At 34.8% G+C, this 16,015-nt stretch overlaps 1 protein-coding gene across 1 annotated transcript; it reads left to right on the top strand.

The window, feature by feature from the left end:
- The first annotated feature begins 1,068 nt into the window (after nucleotides 1-1,068).
- LOC143586902 (uncharacterized) lies at nucleotides 1,069-2,748 on the top strand. The gene is made up of 4 exons (XM_077068351.1): nucleotides 1,069-1,512; nucleotides 1,602-2,010; nucleotides 2,057-2,313; nucleotides 2,377-2,748. The coding sequence occupies exons 1-4, from the start codon at nucleotides 1,069-1,071 to the stop codon at nucleotides 2,746-2,748; spliced, it is 1,482 nt and encodes a 493-aa protein (XP_076924466.1).
- The last annotated feature ends 13,267 nt before the right edge of the window (nucleotides 2,749-16,015 follow it).

The raw sequence follows: 16,015 nt of genomic DNA on the forward strand, positions 1-16,015 counted from the left end.
TATATGGAGTCATTAAGATGATGAAGGGTTTGGATACTAAAGTCAGCATGATTTGTAGATTCACTAGATGAGAAGAAGTATGTTTCGTGCTACGAATCAAAGATAAATTTAATAAGTGATGCAGAAGATAAAGTTTTGAATAACACAAGAAAGTTACAAAAACAGAGTTTGACTGTCATCTATCTATTTTAGGTTTTAGTTTGATGCTTGGTTTGTAAATTGCTTTACAACATGTCTATAAGTTGCGACATTTTGACACAGATAAGTAATAAAGGTTCATGTAGATGTTTTACTTTCATGAGATTATCATAAAACCTATTACAATCAAAGATGAAATCATTATTGATAGAAAAGAAAAGTTTTGAACAAAGTGCGCCACATATTGGACTATATATTGGACTATATGCCATGCCGTGTATAGGCGTGTGTGACCAGTACACTCATTTGGATGAATATGCAACGTATAGAGCCTACAACTTTAAAACACGGGTGAAACCCCTAAGCTATTTTCTCAAGGTCAATACGTCATGTATAGTTCCATACTTGCCATATTATTTTTACAAATCCCAAAGTCCGACATTCTCTAATTGATGTTGCAGTTTTTGAAGTAATACGTCACGTATATACCTATGGACAACGTATATAGGGGAATAATATGATCCATGACAAAAGTATAAAACTATAATTTACCCTTATAATTTTCACTATTTACATTCATTCGCAATTCCACATTCACATCACTTCCAAAAAAGATTTTTCCAAAGAGTTTCTGTATTTGTGACATGGAATACCATATATCCAGCTGTCATCAAACATTAGACGAGGTGTATCGAGCAAGAACAATCTGACACATAACGTGAATTATTAAAAACACCAAGGACTCCATCGTAATTAAACAGCCAACCTTATTCTTCCTGGGTCTGGTTCATAAACCCATGACCGTTACACGTGGCTAGAAACAAGTCTCACTGCGTCACCTTCATTTATTGCCACCATTTTCACTCTGCAACCCACCATTCATACACCAAGCAGCTTTTACAATATGTCCATGTAATAATAATAACAATAATGGATTCCGACCGACCACCGCAACGCACCGTCACCACCAGCGATTTATTCATCTGCTTCACCTCTCGTCAACACCATTCCATCTCATCCAAATCAATCCTTAGCCCCGGTAGAACCACTAATCGGAACCCACCTTTCTCATTAACCACCTCACTCAGCCGGAGACTCAGAACCAACCGCAGCATTAAAGGTGCTGCATCTCCGGCGACTTTTCCGGCCACCGGAAAGAAAAAAGGCGGCAACTTTGATAACCAAGAACCCTCGTCTCCTAAAGTTACTTGTATCGGGCAAGTTAGGATTAAAAGCAAGAAGAAACAAGCGAAGAGGTTAAGAAGCTTGTCTCGCCGGCGTAGCTCCGGCGACATTACTTTCCGGCGTAAAAGTACGAGCCTTGGGTCGAGTTTCGGGAGTAATCAAGACACGTTTCCGGAGCAGAGGAAATGGGTTCATCTGCCGTTGACAATATGTGAAGCTTTAAGGGAGTTTAGTTGTTTGTTTCCTTGCCGGTTTTCTTGTTTTTCTCCGGCGAGTAGGGAGAGAGTGGACAAGAGTTCCGGTCTTGTTCAGCGGTGTTGACACGGTGGTTGGTGGCGGTTCAGGACGGTGGTGGTAGTCGGAGAGATATTGAGCTGGTGGTCGGAGATGAGAGTAAAGATGAAGTACTTGAAGATGATGGGATTATTAAGGGTCCAGGAAGACATGTGTTTGAGGATTTGGAGGTTGTTAATAACAGGTTACAAGGGAGTATAGATGAAGGTAGAGTGAGTATTTGTATACCACCCAAGAATGCTTTGTTGTTGATGAGATGCAGATCTGATCCTTTGAAGATGGAGGCTCTTGCTAATAGGCTGTGGGAGTCAACTGCTGGTCAAAGTGATGACCAAGTTGATGACTCTTTTGATGAAGTTGAAAAACAGGACATTACATGCAGTTTAGATAAAGGTAAAGATAATCTTGAACAATGAAGGTGAAAATAATCAAGAAACAGTTATTGAAGACTGTTTAGAATGCTTAGAAGATAATAAAGATTCAAACCCAGAAATTAATAATGAAAAAGATGAAGAACTTACTTTTTTTGGGTCATTATTTGATGAAATATTGGATCAAGATCAAGAAACTGATGAAACAGAGAACATAGAACAAGAAGTCAAAGGCTTTGCAGAGAGATCTGAGTCAAAGGAGAGAGATCAAGGTTTGCCGGAATGTTTATTATTAATGATGTATGAGCCAAAGCTATCAATGGAGGTTTCAAAGGAAACATGGGTGTCAAGTAAATATTTCATCCGGCGGCAATCAAGTAAAAAGTAGCCGCCGGCGCCGGTCAAACCAACCGACGGTCAGTCAAAGGTCAATGCAGCCACCACCACCACTACCACTAGGGGTAGTGTTACTAGTGTATCTAAATTTGATACACATGTCGCGGCGCCGCCGCCTTCGCCGGTTCAGCCGGGCCGGTCGTCTTGTTCGTTACCGGCGCCGTCGTCTATGGCGGAGATGCTAGAGCAGAAGCTGGTGAATGCTGTGGGGTATGAGCCGTTTGTGTTAACCAGATGCAAGTCGGAGCCGATGAGAACGGCGGCGGCTAAGCTAGCGCCGGATAATTGTTTTTGGAAGAACAGGAAGCTTGAGCCGTTGCGCCGAGCTTCATTCGGGGTCGGCGCGGCTGGGATAGGGTGTTAAAAAAGTTTAAACAAGCAATTTGATTGAAGTCAAAACTAGGAAAAAAGACAAAGTTGGTTGTACTGTAAAACAGTCTGAGCAGAAGGTGGGCTTGTGGTGTTGTACATTGTTTTAGGGGTTTAAATTGATGATACACTTATTTAGCATAATAATGTGTACGAATGTTGCATTAAGTGGTTGTACGGCACAAGCACTCAATGTAAATAGCAATTGGATTGTACAAGTATGTGATGCATGGATTGATTATTTCAAGTACATATGTAGCTAAACTGGGAGTGTCTGTCGCCTTTAGGCTGAGGGGTGTGGAGCGTGAGAAAGGGCGCAAGAGGACAGCCGCTCGCGCCCCCACCGAGGCGCGAGAGGGGCGCGAGAGGGGCGCGAGCGCGGAAAAAGAGGCAGGTGCCAGGGGGTTCGCGGGACAGGTTGAGCGTGAGGGGCATGGGGAATGGTGAAAAGAGCCGTTTGAAAGCTTAATGAGCCGTTGGCTCTTAATTTAAAAAAAAAAAAAAAAATTTCTACTCCTATATATTACCCATTTTATACAACACTTTAACACAACTTCACAAAACACCAAACTTACCCATTTCTTTATACAACACTTCCTATATATTACCCATTTCTTTCAAACTTTTTTAAAAAAACCTTCACAAAATCCTATATAATACCCCTAAATCAACCCATTTTTACCATATCAAACACAACTTCAATCTCCAAACAACCCATCGTCCCATTTTTTTTTTAAAAAATAATGTCGTCGTACTCGTCTGATTCCGACTCCTCCGAAGAGGATGATTTGCTTCTTCATGTAGGGGGAGTTTTGACCGCAGACGTGGTAAATCTCTTGCAAAATCAAGCCCATCAACCCCGACTCCCGAGGGTTAGAGCACCACCTCGTGATCGTGATCGTGATCGATCGGGTGCTAACGATACTTTGATGAGGCATTATTTTAGCCCTCAACCGGTATACGCGGAGTCGGATTTTCGAACTCGTTTTCGAATGAGCAGACAATTGTTCACGCGTATAGCGAGTGATTTAGAGGCACGGTATCCCTTTTTCCAACAAAGGGAGGATGCTAGGGGTCTTCCCGGTTTTACCCCTCTTCAAAAATGCACGGCTGCTATCCGTCAACTAGCGTACGGCATCTCATCGGACGCTTTGGATGAGTATTTACAGATGTCGAAAAGGGTTGCACGTGAATCCCTTCATTTTTTCTGCCAAGGTAAAAAACATTAATTTTACTTTTTGTTAAATATTTATTACATTTTTTAATATATATTGTACGTAGGAGTCATATCGACTTACGCTCGGAGATATCTGCGTAAACCTACAACGTATGACATCCAACGCATATATGAGGTGCACGCAGAAAAACATGGTTTTCCTGGGATGCTAGGTAGCATCGATTGTACGCATGTTGGATGGGCTATGTGTCCAACGGCCTGGCGAGGTCAGTTCCACCGTGGTGATCATGAAGGGCCGACCCTCATACTTGAGGCGGCGGTGTCACAGGATCTTTGGTTTTGGCATGCTTTTTTTGGTGTTGCTGGGTCAAATAACGACCTTAATGTTATCGATCAGTCACATTTGATCAACGACCTTATCGACCGGGTTGAACCACCTCAATCTTTTGTTGCCAATGAAGAACTCTTCAAGTACGGGTACTATCTGGTCGATGGTATTTACAACGAATGGGCTGTGTTAGTTCAAGCTTTTACAGAGCCAGTCGCCGACAAACGGAAGTATTTTACGAAGAAGCAAGAGTCTGCTAGAAAAGATATTGAAAGAGCTTTTGGAGCTATAAAAAAACAATATTATGTTCTGGCGAACCCGATACGTTATTGGACTCGGGAGAGGATAATGGACGTCGTCTACACGTGTCTTATCCTACACAACATGACGTTAGAAGACGAGGGCAAAGCTATATGCCAAAACTACCAAGGTGACATTCCGCCACAACCGTCCACAATCAGTGATCAACAAAAACTTCATAACATAGCAAATATCAAGAGCCGTGAGATACACGGGGATCTTCGACATGAGTTGGTTGAACATTTGTGGGCGAGGCGACCAGAGGATCTTGTATTAGATTAGTTTTATTATTAAATATTATTGTTTGTTTAATTTTTAGTATGTTTTTTTTATTATATGAATTTTCAAAAAAATGTGTGTTTTTTTAAATAATTTTTGCGTTTTTTTAATAATACGTTTTTGTACTACATTTAAAAAATAATAAAAAAAAAACCGCTCGCCCCCCCTCTCGCGCCCCTCCACACCATGTCCCGGGGCGCGAGCACCACTACCAACACCCATCTTATCAACTTTCTCTCTCTGCCACACGTCACAATATTATTGGCTGGCGCCCCCACTCGCGCCCCCTCTCGCGCCCCCCACACCCCTCAGCCTTAGGCTGGCTAGGGAATTGATCATTCTTGGTACTTGTTTTTCTTAGAAATTGATGTTTGTCTATGTTTTTTTTTCTACTCCATTTTAATTTTCAAATCATTTTTCACAATTTTACTAGTCATCACATTTTCTTATATTGCCTCATGCCTATGATCCTTTGTGTAAGTTTATTATTATTTAGACACCTACACTAGTTTTTTAGCTTTATGGACGATAGACGTGGAAGAGAGACTGTGATAATAGGCGAGAATGCATGTAATCAATGATAAAGGAAGAGAGACGGATGATGCTCGTGACTTTGAAGAGATTATATGATTAGCGGCTGATCAAAATTCTTTTTTTCAGAGTGGCGATCGAGGACAAAACCAAAATTTTATGGGAGATTGAGATATTTTCGTATAAATAACATTTTTTTCTCATGGAGGGCAGTTGACCCCATGATTATACCATGGGTACGTCCATGTATATGATGGTCCGGGGGCCGGCTGATGTGGAACAGTTCGTAACATGATGTGTTTATAGTACTGCTCATTATTAGTTTGTTTTTATTTATTTGTTCACTAAAGATAAAATGTCGAATTCTTCGTATTCATTCGGTTCACGTAACATGTCTTTCTAGTTATCATCCTAATAATAGTTACAAAAGTTTCGAAAATATTGCAAATAGGTAGGTCTATACTTGGAAAAGGAGAGGATGAAAAGCATATGAACTCACGTAAAATGAAAAGGAGTAAGGAGGACGCTTGCATGGTCACATACTCTTATACAAAAAAAGTATTCCTTTTTAATCATGTCAAAATCTAACATTAGCCAAAGAAACACTACACGGAAAGATGGGACAAGACACCACCTTTGTGATATTTGATTTCTCTTATTCATAGTCTTCTTTACCTTTTCTTTTTCTTTCCCATAATTTGATATCTTACTTTTTAAAAAAGGATAAATACCATAAAAAATCACTATATTTTCTGGTTTTGCTCACAAAAGTCCTTTAACTTGACTTTTACGTTTAAAAGTCCTTTCACTTGTTGAATTTAAACATAAAAGTCCTTCAATTCAACTTTTACATATTAACCCTAGTAAACTGAAACAACTCATGATTGCGAACATGAAACGACCGATCGAAAATTTTTTGCAACATGAAATCAACACAAGGTATGTAATCTTAATATAAATTAATAGATAAACTTGAAATCGAACCACAAGAATATAAATAAATATATATATATATATATATATATATATATATATGTGCTAAGTATAAAATGAAAACCCACTTAAGTTGTGAAAACTCTAGAAACTCATTCTCAACCACATGTTTTTAATTAATGTTTAAATCTTGTGGTCCATAATTAAAGTGAATAAAAAATGTAAATACAAATATAACTTTTTCTCACTCCTGAAAACATATATAAAAATTAGTAAAAAAATGTTAAAAAATAGCAAAACATTTTTTTTTAAGTTTCGATGTTTTGTATTAAATGTTACAACATGTATTACATGTAACAAAAAAAAAAAAAGATGTTACATAGGGTTTTCGCGGGTTTTCACAACTCAAGTGGGTTTTCATTTTAATCTTACCATGTGTATATATATATATATATATATATATATATATATATATATATCGTCGTTTATTATTCTTGTTTGATATCACCGATTTGTGTTTCTTTATTTTTCATTCTTACATGTTTTTTTACACTTACGTTCCTGTTTGATAATATCCATATATTAAGTTTTATAGTTATTAAGTTTCATGTCATTTGAGTATTTGACCATATATATGTTTGTCAATTATCTAGTGTATTATGCCTATCTTAGTATCGAGTTAATATTAAATTATCATTAACGGTAGTAATATGGTTTCTTCATACATTATTTTATTTTTGTAGATGCTATTTATTTACGGGTTATGTACGTGTTTTCATAAAATGGATTAATACCCAAATAATGAAGAGGCTGATTATAGTGACACTACTTATGAAGCAAGTCACGAAGACTAGAAATTGCTAGACTCGTTATCAATGGACTTCGAAGATGGGGATCTTGTTACTCATTTATATGTAAAAGTTGAGTTAAGAGACTTTTATATGCAAAAGTTGAGTTGAGGGGATTTTATATATAAAATTTGAGTTGAGGGATTTTAATATTCAAACAAAACAAATGGAAGGACTTTATATATAAAGTCGAGTTAAGGGACTTTTGTGAGTAAAACCAGAAAATATGTTAGCCTTTTGTGGTATTTTCCTTTTAAAAAAACACCAATTGACCTGGGATGTTATAGTCTCTTAAACAATCAAATATTTTGGGTTAGAGTCTCATGATAACATAGAACTTTCTAAAAAAAACTAAGAATTTGTTTTATGACCCGACACAACCTGAACTCTTTTTCACTTAATTCCTTCTGGGTTGATAATAAAATGACATGTTCTGATCCGAACTCTTTTTCATTTAATCGCTTTGTGATCCAACACAATCTGGTCCACTCATTTTGCCAGGCTTGGTAAAAAATAGGATGTATATCGAGGCTCGTCATATTCTTTGGTAAAGTGTTGCCAGGGCCGTCTACGAGGATTTAAATACCTTGGCCGAGCTGAAAAGCAAAAGGCCCATAGCCTTAACGAGTAACGAAATATATAAGCTAAATTTTTTACACAAGGCTTAATGTTATAATAATAAACATAGAAAAATATATTATTAAAATCAAATACCATAATAATTAACGATTAACCAGTGATTCGTGAAACTCTCCTAAGTCCTAACATTGGAAAAAAAAATAGTTTGGTCCTTGGTGGCTAGCTTGGTCAACCGTGGAGGAGCCGGTGGTTAACAACGAACTAACAGTGGTGGTGGACTGTGTTGGTCGTTGTTCAGCATTCGCAAAGAAGGAAGGAACCAAAGAGAAATTTCAATCGACTGCTATTTCTTTTATTTTGTATCGAGTTTTTTTTTTATTTTTTTTAGTTTTTAGTTTTAGTTTGGGCCCAATAATTTAAACTTAATTAAATGGATTATGGACAAAAAATAATTTCGGGCCCAATAATTATAAGATGATAAAGAGCAATTCATATTTTATAAATTTTAAAATTTTAATTGTATATATAAAAAATATAGATATGAAAAATTTTAGCCCCTAAAAATTACGTGCCCCGACCGACGGTCCAACCGGCGTCACCCTTAAGCCGGCCATGAGTGTTGCCATTCTAGTGACTACACAACGAAATGACTTGTCATGGGGGATCAATAACTCATTATTCTATCACAACAAATTAATATAGAAAAAGTCGAAGACTTAAAAATGTTGAAGGAAGATTTTGTCATAGACCGCTTAGTATGTGCTTATTTTTCTTTTTGAACAATGTTCGGAAGTTGTAACTATGTCCAATACCTGAGTGAGTCTTCCTAGGACGGGATGGCAATTGTCCATACTTATTTTGACGCTCGTTTTTTTTGCTATAGGTGATCTACCCTCCCCTGGAGAAAGATTCCTTTTCGCTCGACGTTCCAGTTTATTCTTATCGTTTTCCTAAATTGAGCTCCGCATGCTCATATGAGGGTCCTTTTCGCTAGACATGCCTTATTGATCGGGAGGGCTTAATGGGCCTCCGATAGTGCATGTTTATGATTTTGAGACTACTCCCGTCATCATCTACCTATTCTAATAAAGTAAAATAAATGTAGACACTTGTCATCTTTTGATAATTCTTATAATTTTTTCCCTCCAAAACTAATATATATGTAATTGATCAATAATTATTCACTTTCCTTTTACACTATATTTATATAATATCTATATATTGTTATAAATATAATTACTAGCATATTATATTACTTTATATTTCAAAATACTTGGTAAATTCCAAAAATCAACAACAAATCATGTTTTTCAAATGAAAATTGTTTTGGGTTTGTTGTGAAACTTAAATTTAATTTTATAGGTCAAAAGTTGGTAAATAGATTTTTTGGTACAAGTTAACTACATTTAAGTCAAAATTTGTTACAGGTCAAAAATGAAAATTTTTAGTATTTTTAAAAGTTTGAGAATGCAAACTAGATTTATTGTCAAATTTGTTATGGTTCAAAGTGTTGACTTTAAAATTTTAAAAGTATGAAACCTAGAATTTTATACAAGATTCGGGTTTCAAATTTATTTTTAAGGCCATTTTTTGAAATAATCAAAAGGTTCGGGATTTGGCAAATTGACTACTTTTCCCTCAACTATTAAAATTTAATAAAAGATTGCCTATCAATGATTATAACTTTTATCAAATTTGAAATATTTATGTTAACATTAACTTTTCCTTCAATGGTGATCAAAACGTTGTATGTGAAACATGCCATACAAAACTATGCTCAAATGAAACAAAATATTTACAAAATTGAATGGGTTAGCATTTATTTTTTATGTTGCCATTATGACAAAGTCAAGAAGCTCTCTAAAACTTATCAAAATCTTTTTCATGGGGTAGCTAAAAAAAATATAGTTCTTGAAGAACATTTATCATTATAATTTAATGTTCTACTTTCTTTTGATGGGTGGTAAATTAAGAAATATATCAATAAATGTAACGCTCCTTTTGTATTTAGGCTGAGTTGTTAGAACTACTATTGTATAAGAGGTCTTATTTCCGAAATTGGTTTATAACCAAATTTCTTTCAATTATACATATATGACATCGATAATAAATTTTTCAATAGAAAGAACCATTCTCGGGTACATTTTTGCACGAGCATTTTTTTATTAATTAAGTTCATTTAAAAAATTAATTTTGTAATATAAATAAAATCAATTTATGTACACATAGTATAGATACAAGCATAGATGTAATACATTTTTTTCATATACGCTGTGTAATTATTTATTTTATTTGTAATTTTATAATTTAAATTATCCCGTGTATGACACGGGCTCTAAAACTAGTTATCTATATAATATAATTTTTATAAAAGTCTTTAATGTTGAGTCAAAACATTTCGGGTTAAATTATACATACCCACAATCTTTATCATGTAAATTTTCTTTTGTGTTAAAAGTTTATCAAATATAAAGCCAAGGTTATAAACTATAATACTACTTCATTACATGTTTATGATGAGACTCACTGAAGCCTGATCATGTGATCCAAATATAGTCTTGTTGAGTTGTTGATGGTTGAAGAATGTAATTTGAAGATCTGTTTCAAAATATGGATTACACATTACAGCCTACCAAGAGTTTTAGGCCCGAAAATTTGCAAGGTAAAATTGGTTTGGATTGAATTAATCTCAGCCCACCACATGATAGATACATTGCAATTTGCAACCCATGAATGGGGTCGTGGTCCAACTAGCTAACGAAGGTCGAACCCAGTACTTGTGACTGAGTTTTGACGAATTCGACCCGATTCATCGATTTTATTTGTGTATTTGTATTTATCGTTCATACTATTTTCATTAACATGGATTAAAAGTCACGTCATTTTATTTATCATAGCATATAAGCTTTTCATTTTTGTATCTTCATTTTATTATATTTTGTGTTTGTAAAATAAAGTATTTTATGTGGAACAAAAGCAGCATAATATCCTAGCAAACATTAACCACGTCGAACGCATGCACTTCACTTTAGTAATTCATGTATAGAATGCAATTTTCATACTGTATGAAATTATGATCATCTAACTTTAGCCCTCTACTTCTCAGCATGACAACTCCAGTCCCTCTACAAGAGAAACAGTTACGTCAACACCTTCAACTATTAATCTGCCACAGTAGCAATCTCAATCCCTACATACACGTTAACGCAATATGCCTTACTAACCACAATATGATTCCCATAAAATTTTCAACAATTCATATATCATCACATAGCTATAGATATTATTTTTCTCTGACATTATTATAATTGAATAACATGTCATATGGCTACTTTCTTCTCCTTTTTCTTTTTCATTCATTTATTTATTTTTTATTTTTTATTTTTGCATTTGAAGAATATAAATATCTTCAAAATTAATAAACATTGTAATCCGATTTCATGAACATTTTATGTTAAACTCTCAAATCACAAAAATCAAAGTTCACCCATGCATGTATATCTTTTTATTACATACAATTTCTAGAGATTTGCGTCATGATCAAGTTTAATCAGTATTTTAGTTTTAATTATAATAAACATGTTAAAAGTAAATGGAGATGATTCCTTCCTTAGTCTGGCTTGCTAAGAGGAATGTGTCGGTTCCTACAGTGTTGTGCCCAATATGTGGCGAACAAGAGTCGGCAGAGCATATCTTCGTCTCTTGTGGTTTGGCCCAAGCAACGTTAATATCTCAATGATGTAGACCCCTTCTATTTATGCTTTTAGTACGAGTGATGTCTGGGAATTATACAAGTATACGGATTTCCCGATGGCCAAGGCAAAAGCTTCCCATGCCATTTGTTTAGTTACGATTTGGTGTTTATATAAAACTCGGAATGGGGTGGTGTATGATCGAATGCCGGCTCTAGTGGGTAAAGGGGTGGGGGAGACTTAAGCATTGGGGCTCATTTGGGTTAAAAACAGCTCAAATACGAGTTTTTTGACTTGAGGGAATTGACAAGCGTTTCAATTGTAATATTTCGTTCTGTTGTGGTTGCTTTTTTGTTTTCTTTGTTTGGTGGTTGTAAACCCTACAGGCAAGTTTTTTACTTGGCTTGTTTTTAATATATCTTTCGTAGTTCTAAAAAGAAATAAGTAAAAAAGCTTCTCTTAATAATTCTCCCCACACATTCAAAATTTTAAACAAAATGTCTGACCGCTGTCTTGCGAAATGTCACTACACACATGTGCTGCTCTGACATATTTATTGTTTCTTCAATATTTCCATGTTACCACTAAGGCTCCTTCCTATGGGGCGCGGAAGGGGGAGAAATGGGGTGCCGAGGGCGCGAAACACCGCCGCGGGAAGTCGTTGGTGGGGGCGCGGAAGAGGGAATGGTGGTTGTGATGATGGGCGCTGTGGGCTCTCTCTCTCTCTCCTCTCTCACATACACACACATATAATATATATAGGGAGAGAATTAAAAGAAAACTCACATTTAGAGAAAAAACTTAAAAACTTTTAAAGAATTATTTAAATTAAAAATAAAAAAATATTTTTAAAATTCTGTTTTAGCCATTATTCTTATATTTTCTTATATTTCACTCGAAAAATATAAAAAAAATAAAAAAAAAATTAAAAAAAAAAACCCGCTGTAATGCACATACGTATTACTGTGCGATACCGTTGTATTACACATGTGTATTACTATGTATTTTTGAGTTTAGTAATGTTTTATTGCTATATTCAATATTTGTGTATTGTATATGTGTAGTAGTGTTGTATTATATGAAAAAAAAATAATAAATTAAAAGTCGATGTGGTGCATATGTGCTTTAATGTTGTATTACATATACGTACTAATGTGTATTCGATGTGTGCATTAGTCTTATATTGCATATATACAATGGTGTGTATCAAGTATGTGCAATAGTGTTGTATTCTATGCAATACAAACACTTTTGCATATATGTAATTCACACTATTACACATGCGCACTATACCGACGAGGTTACGACAAGTTTTTTTTTTCTTTTTTTTTGGAAACCAATAACAACATATAAGAATAATGGAAAAAAAAGAAACTTCAAAAAAAAAATAAAAAAAAAGTAAAAATAGTTTTTTAGAAGTTTTTAGGAGTTTTTAAGTTTTCTCTTTAAGATGAGTTTTCACTAGAACCCACCCCTATATATATATATATACATATAGTTAAAATAAAAACTCACTTGAGTTGTGAAAACCCGAGAAAACCCTATGTAACATCGTTTTTTTTTGTTACATCTAATATATGTTGTAACATTTAATACAAAATATCGAAATATTAAAAAAAAATTGTTTTGCTATTTTTTAACATTTTTTACTAATTTTTATATATGTTTTTAAGAGAGAGAAAACGTTATATATATGTTAACATTTTTTATTAACTTTAATTGTGGATCACAAGATTTAATATTTAATTAAAAACATGTGGTTGAGAATGAGTTTCTGGAGCTTTCACAACTCAAGTGGACTTTTTATTTTAACCTAACCCAATATATATATATATATATATATATATATATATATATATATAGGGTCGCCCAAGGGGCATTAAACCATAGCAGGGCGTACGTGATGTTGACGTGGCACGGTGGAGGGGCTTCGATACCCCCACCATAACGGATAGCCTAATGGACGACCACTTGTACAATACCAACATGCTTAAGTTCTTTTAGTGAACATGTGCATGATTGAACATTAAAGGGTTTATGCTAGATGATTATTATGTATTTTCGTTAATTCATTAATATGGTTAACTTATATTTTTTATTATCCACGTGATTTCAATTTAAAGGGTTTAAACTCTATATGCTTATTTTGATATGTGAATTATTTTTTTATATTTTTTTTTATTTTTGTCAAAAAACATCATTCTCATCCCCACATTTAAATTTCACATTATCTTCAATGTGAGAAAAAGGAAATTACAATTAAGATTATGTAAAAATAAAAATGAATTAATGAATTGGAACAGATTCCCCTGGTAAATTGACGATATGCCTCGTGAGTCGTGTTCCATGCCTTCCAATTCGAACGCGATCAGCAAACTATTTTCAAATAACGTCATCTCTCAAAACAACAATCCTGAAGCAAGTGGCATCCCTCACTTGATTAAAATCATAGCTCATCAATCATCTCATAAGCGACCCTGGAGCAACCTGCAAATAAGAGAAGCAACACCCGACAAAGCAAAGAAGTAAAACCAAAATAAAAATAAAAATAAAATGAAAACATAGTACCAAGTTGCCTCTCGGGAAGCGCTAAGTTTACAAAAGAGTCTTCAGCCGGACTCGTTCCCGAAACCTCAATCAGGAGGTTTCTCCTTTATCCTCTTCCCATCAGTGCTCTTCAACACTCTTCTTTTGCAATTAGTTGGGATGAAATTAGTTTCCAAACTCATGTGACCACAAAAATACGAATTCAGCTCGATCCACCAATTATTGAAATTCCGAGGATGTGACAAATTCGACACACTTTGATTCCTGTCTCCAGATATCCTCCTTCTTGGGGCTCTTGATTTACGGGGCGATCCACGAACAAGTATCTCTAAAAACCTGCCAGTTTTACTGCGCACACGCGGATGATGTTTTACAATGAGATGCGGTTCTTCATTCTTCAATTCTTCGGATATCTCTTGTGATTCCTCTTTGACAATTAGCTTCTCAACCGGCTCCCCAAATAACAATTTTTCAAGCTCCTCAAGATCTCTTTCGAGGTTAAAATCTCTCTCATCCATATCAATAAAACCCATCAACTTTCACCAAATTCATCTCTGAACTCATCCTCCCAAGAGGGAATGCACTCCTCTGTCTGATTCTGCGAACCAACATCCTCAACCTCGATCATCGGCTTACTAAGTTGTATTCGACTTTTTAAACTTGATTCAAACGCATTCGTAATGTGCCAAAGCGGTGTACTTGGATTAATGCTATGGACGACACGCATGAAATCCATTAATATATCTTCTGGATGTGGTAGGTAATCCATCATTGCACTAACTGAGTCCTTACAACCAACAACATTCCCCATCATATCATATATCGGCCAAAATTTGGGCTCATAGTAACACTCCATGAAGATCACTGCAAAGATAAACTTAAACAGAAAAGATCACGAGCACCAAATAGTAGTAAAATAAACAATATATCAAAGAAATTTAAACTAATTTAAAATAATTAAACTAAACTATATTAACCTAACTCCTACAACTCAAAAACCGACTTGAAAAAAAAATATAAAAAAAAGAATAAAATATAAATCTACTTAGACTCCTACGACTAAAAAAATAAAAATAAAAATAATAATAGAAAAAAATACAAATAGCACGGATATATCAAGCAAGTCTAATCAAAGCTAATGAACGCAATCGCCAAGAGTCCCCGGCAATGGCGCCAAAAACTTGATGTGTTAAAAGTAGTTATTAATTTATTAACTAAAGAAACGCTAATCTAGACACTAAGTAATAATTCTAGACTGTTAACTTAACTAAAACTACTAACCGGCAAGTGATCCCGATCGACTCTAGTACAGCTAAGTAAGTCCGGATATCGAACCCACATGACTCTTTAAATTACGTAAACTAGCTAAATTAGACTCAACTACATACACGACTATTTATTTATATTATTGGGGGGTTTTACTAAAAACTAATCTTAAACTAATATTAAATTAATCACTAAAACTTAAAGATGACTTAAACCTAGAATTAATTCAGATGATGACAAACAACCACCTAGGTTAGAATCCCCTAAGTTTCAGTTATCAATTAACCGCAAAAATATTTAGTTATGGAACTGGGATCGTAAAATAGACGCTTAAAAGAAAACCCGAACAGGACCCTTGACCCTTCTCAAGAAGACACCTATGGGTTTCTAATAAGTTTTAACACTCACCGTTTTATAAAAATCAAGCTTCCTTACGGTCACCTAATTAATTACAACTAGTTCCTTTATACGAAATCCTACCTTACAACGCGGAAATCAAAGACAGTCTAATATATTCCATTGAATCGATAGACAAAGTTAACCAATCAAACCTAGACGGACTCCTTACGAAGAACTAAATATAGCAATCCTGATCAACAAAGACCTACCAATAATCTAGCACCTTATAGCTATTTAGGTTAGCAGCACACTTAGGTTTATTTGATTAAATAATATAATTCCTATGATCTTATTCGAAATCAATCATAAAATAGTCAAAGACACAAAGTAAATGACCTAATAGTAACCTATCTTAATGACAAACAATAATCAAGGCAACTATG

This window comes from Bidens hawaiensis, unplaced genomic scaffold (assembly GCF_021521415.1).
Source record: "Bidens hawaiensis isolate Kalapana, Puna unplaced genomic scaffold, B.hawaiensis_p1.1 tig00035044_1, whole genome shotgun sequence".
Lineage (NCBI taxonomy): Eukaryota > Viridiplantae > Streptophyta > Magnoliopsida > Asterales > Asteraceae > Bidens > Bidens hawaiensis.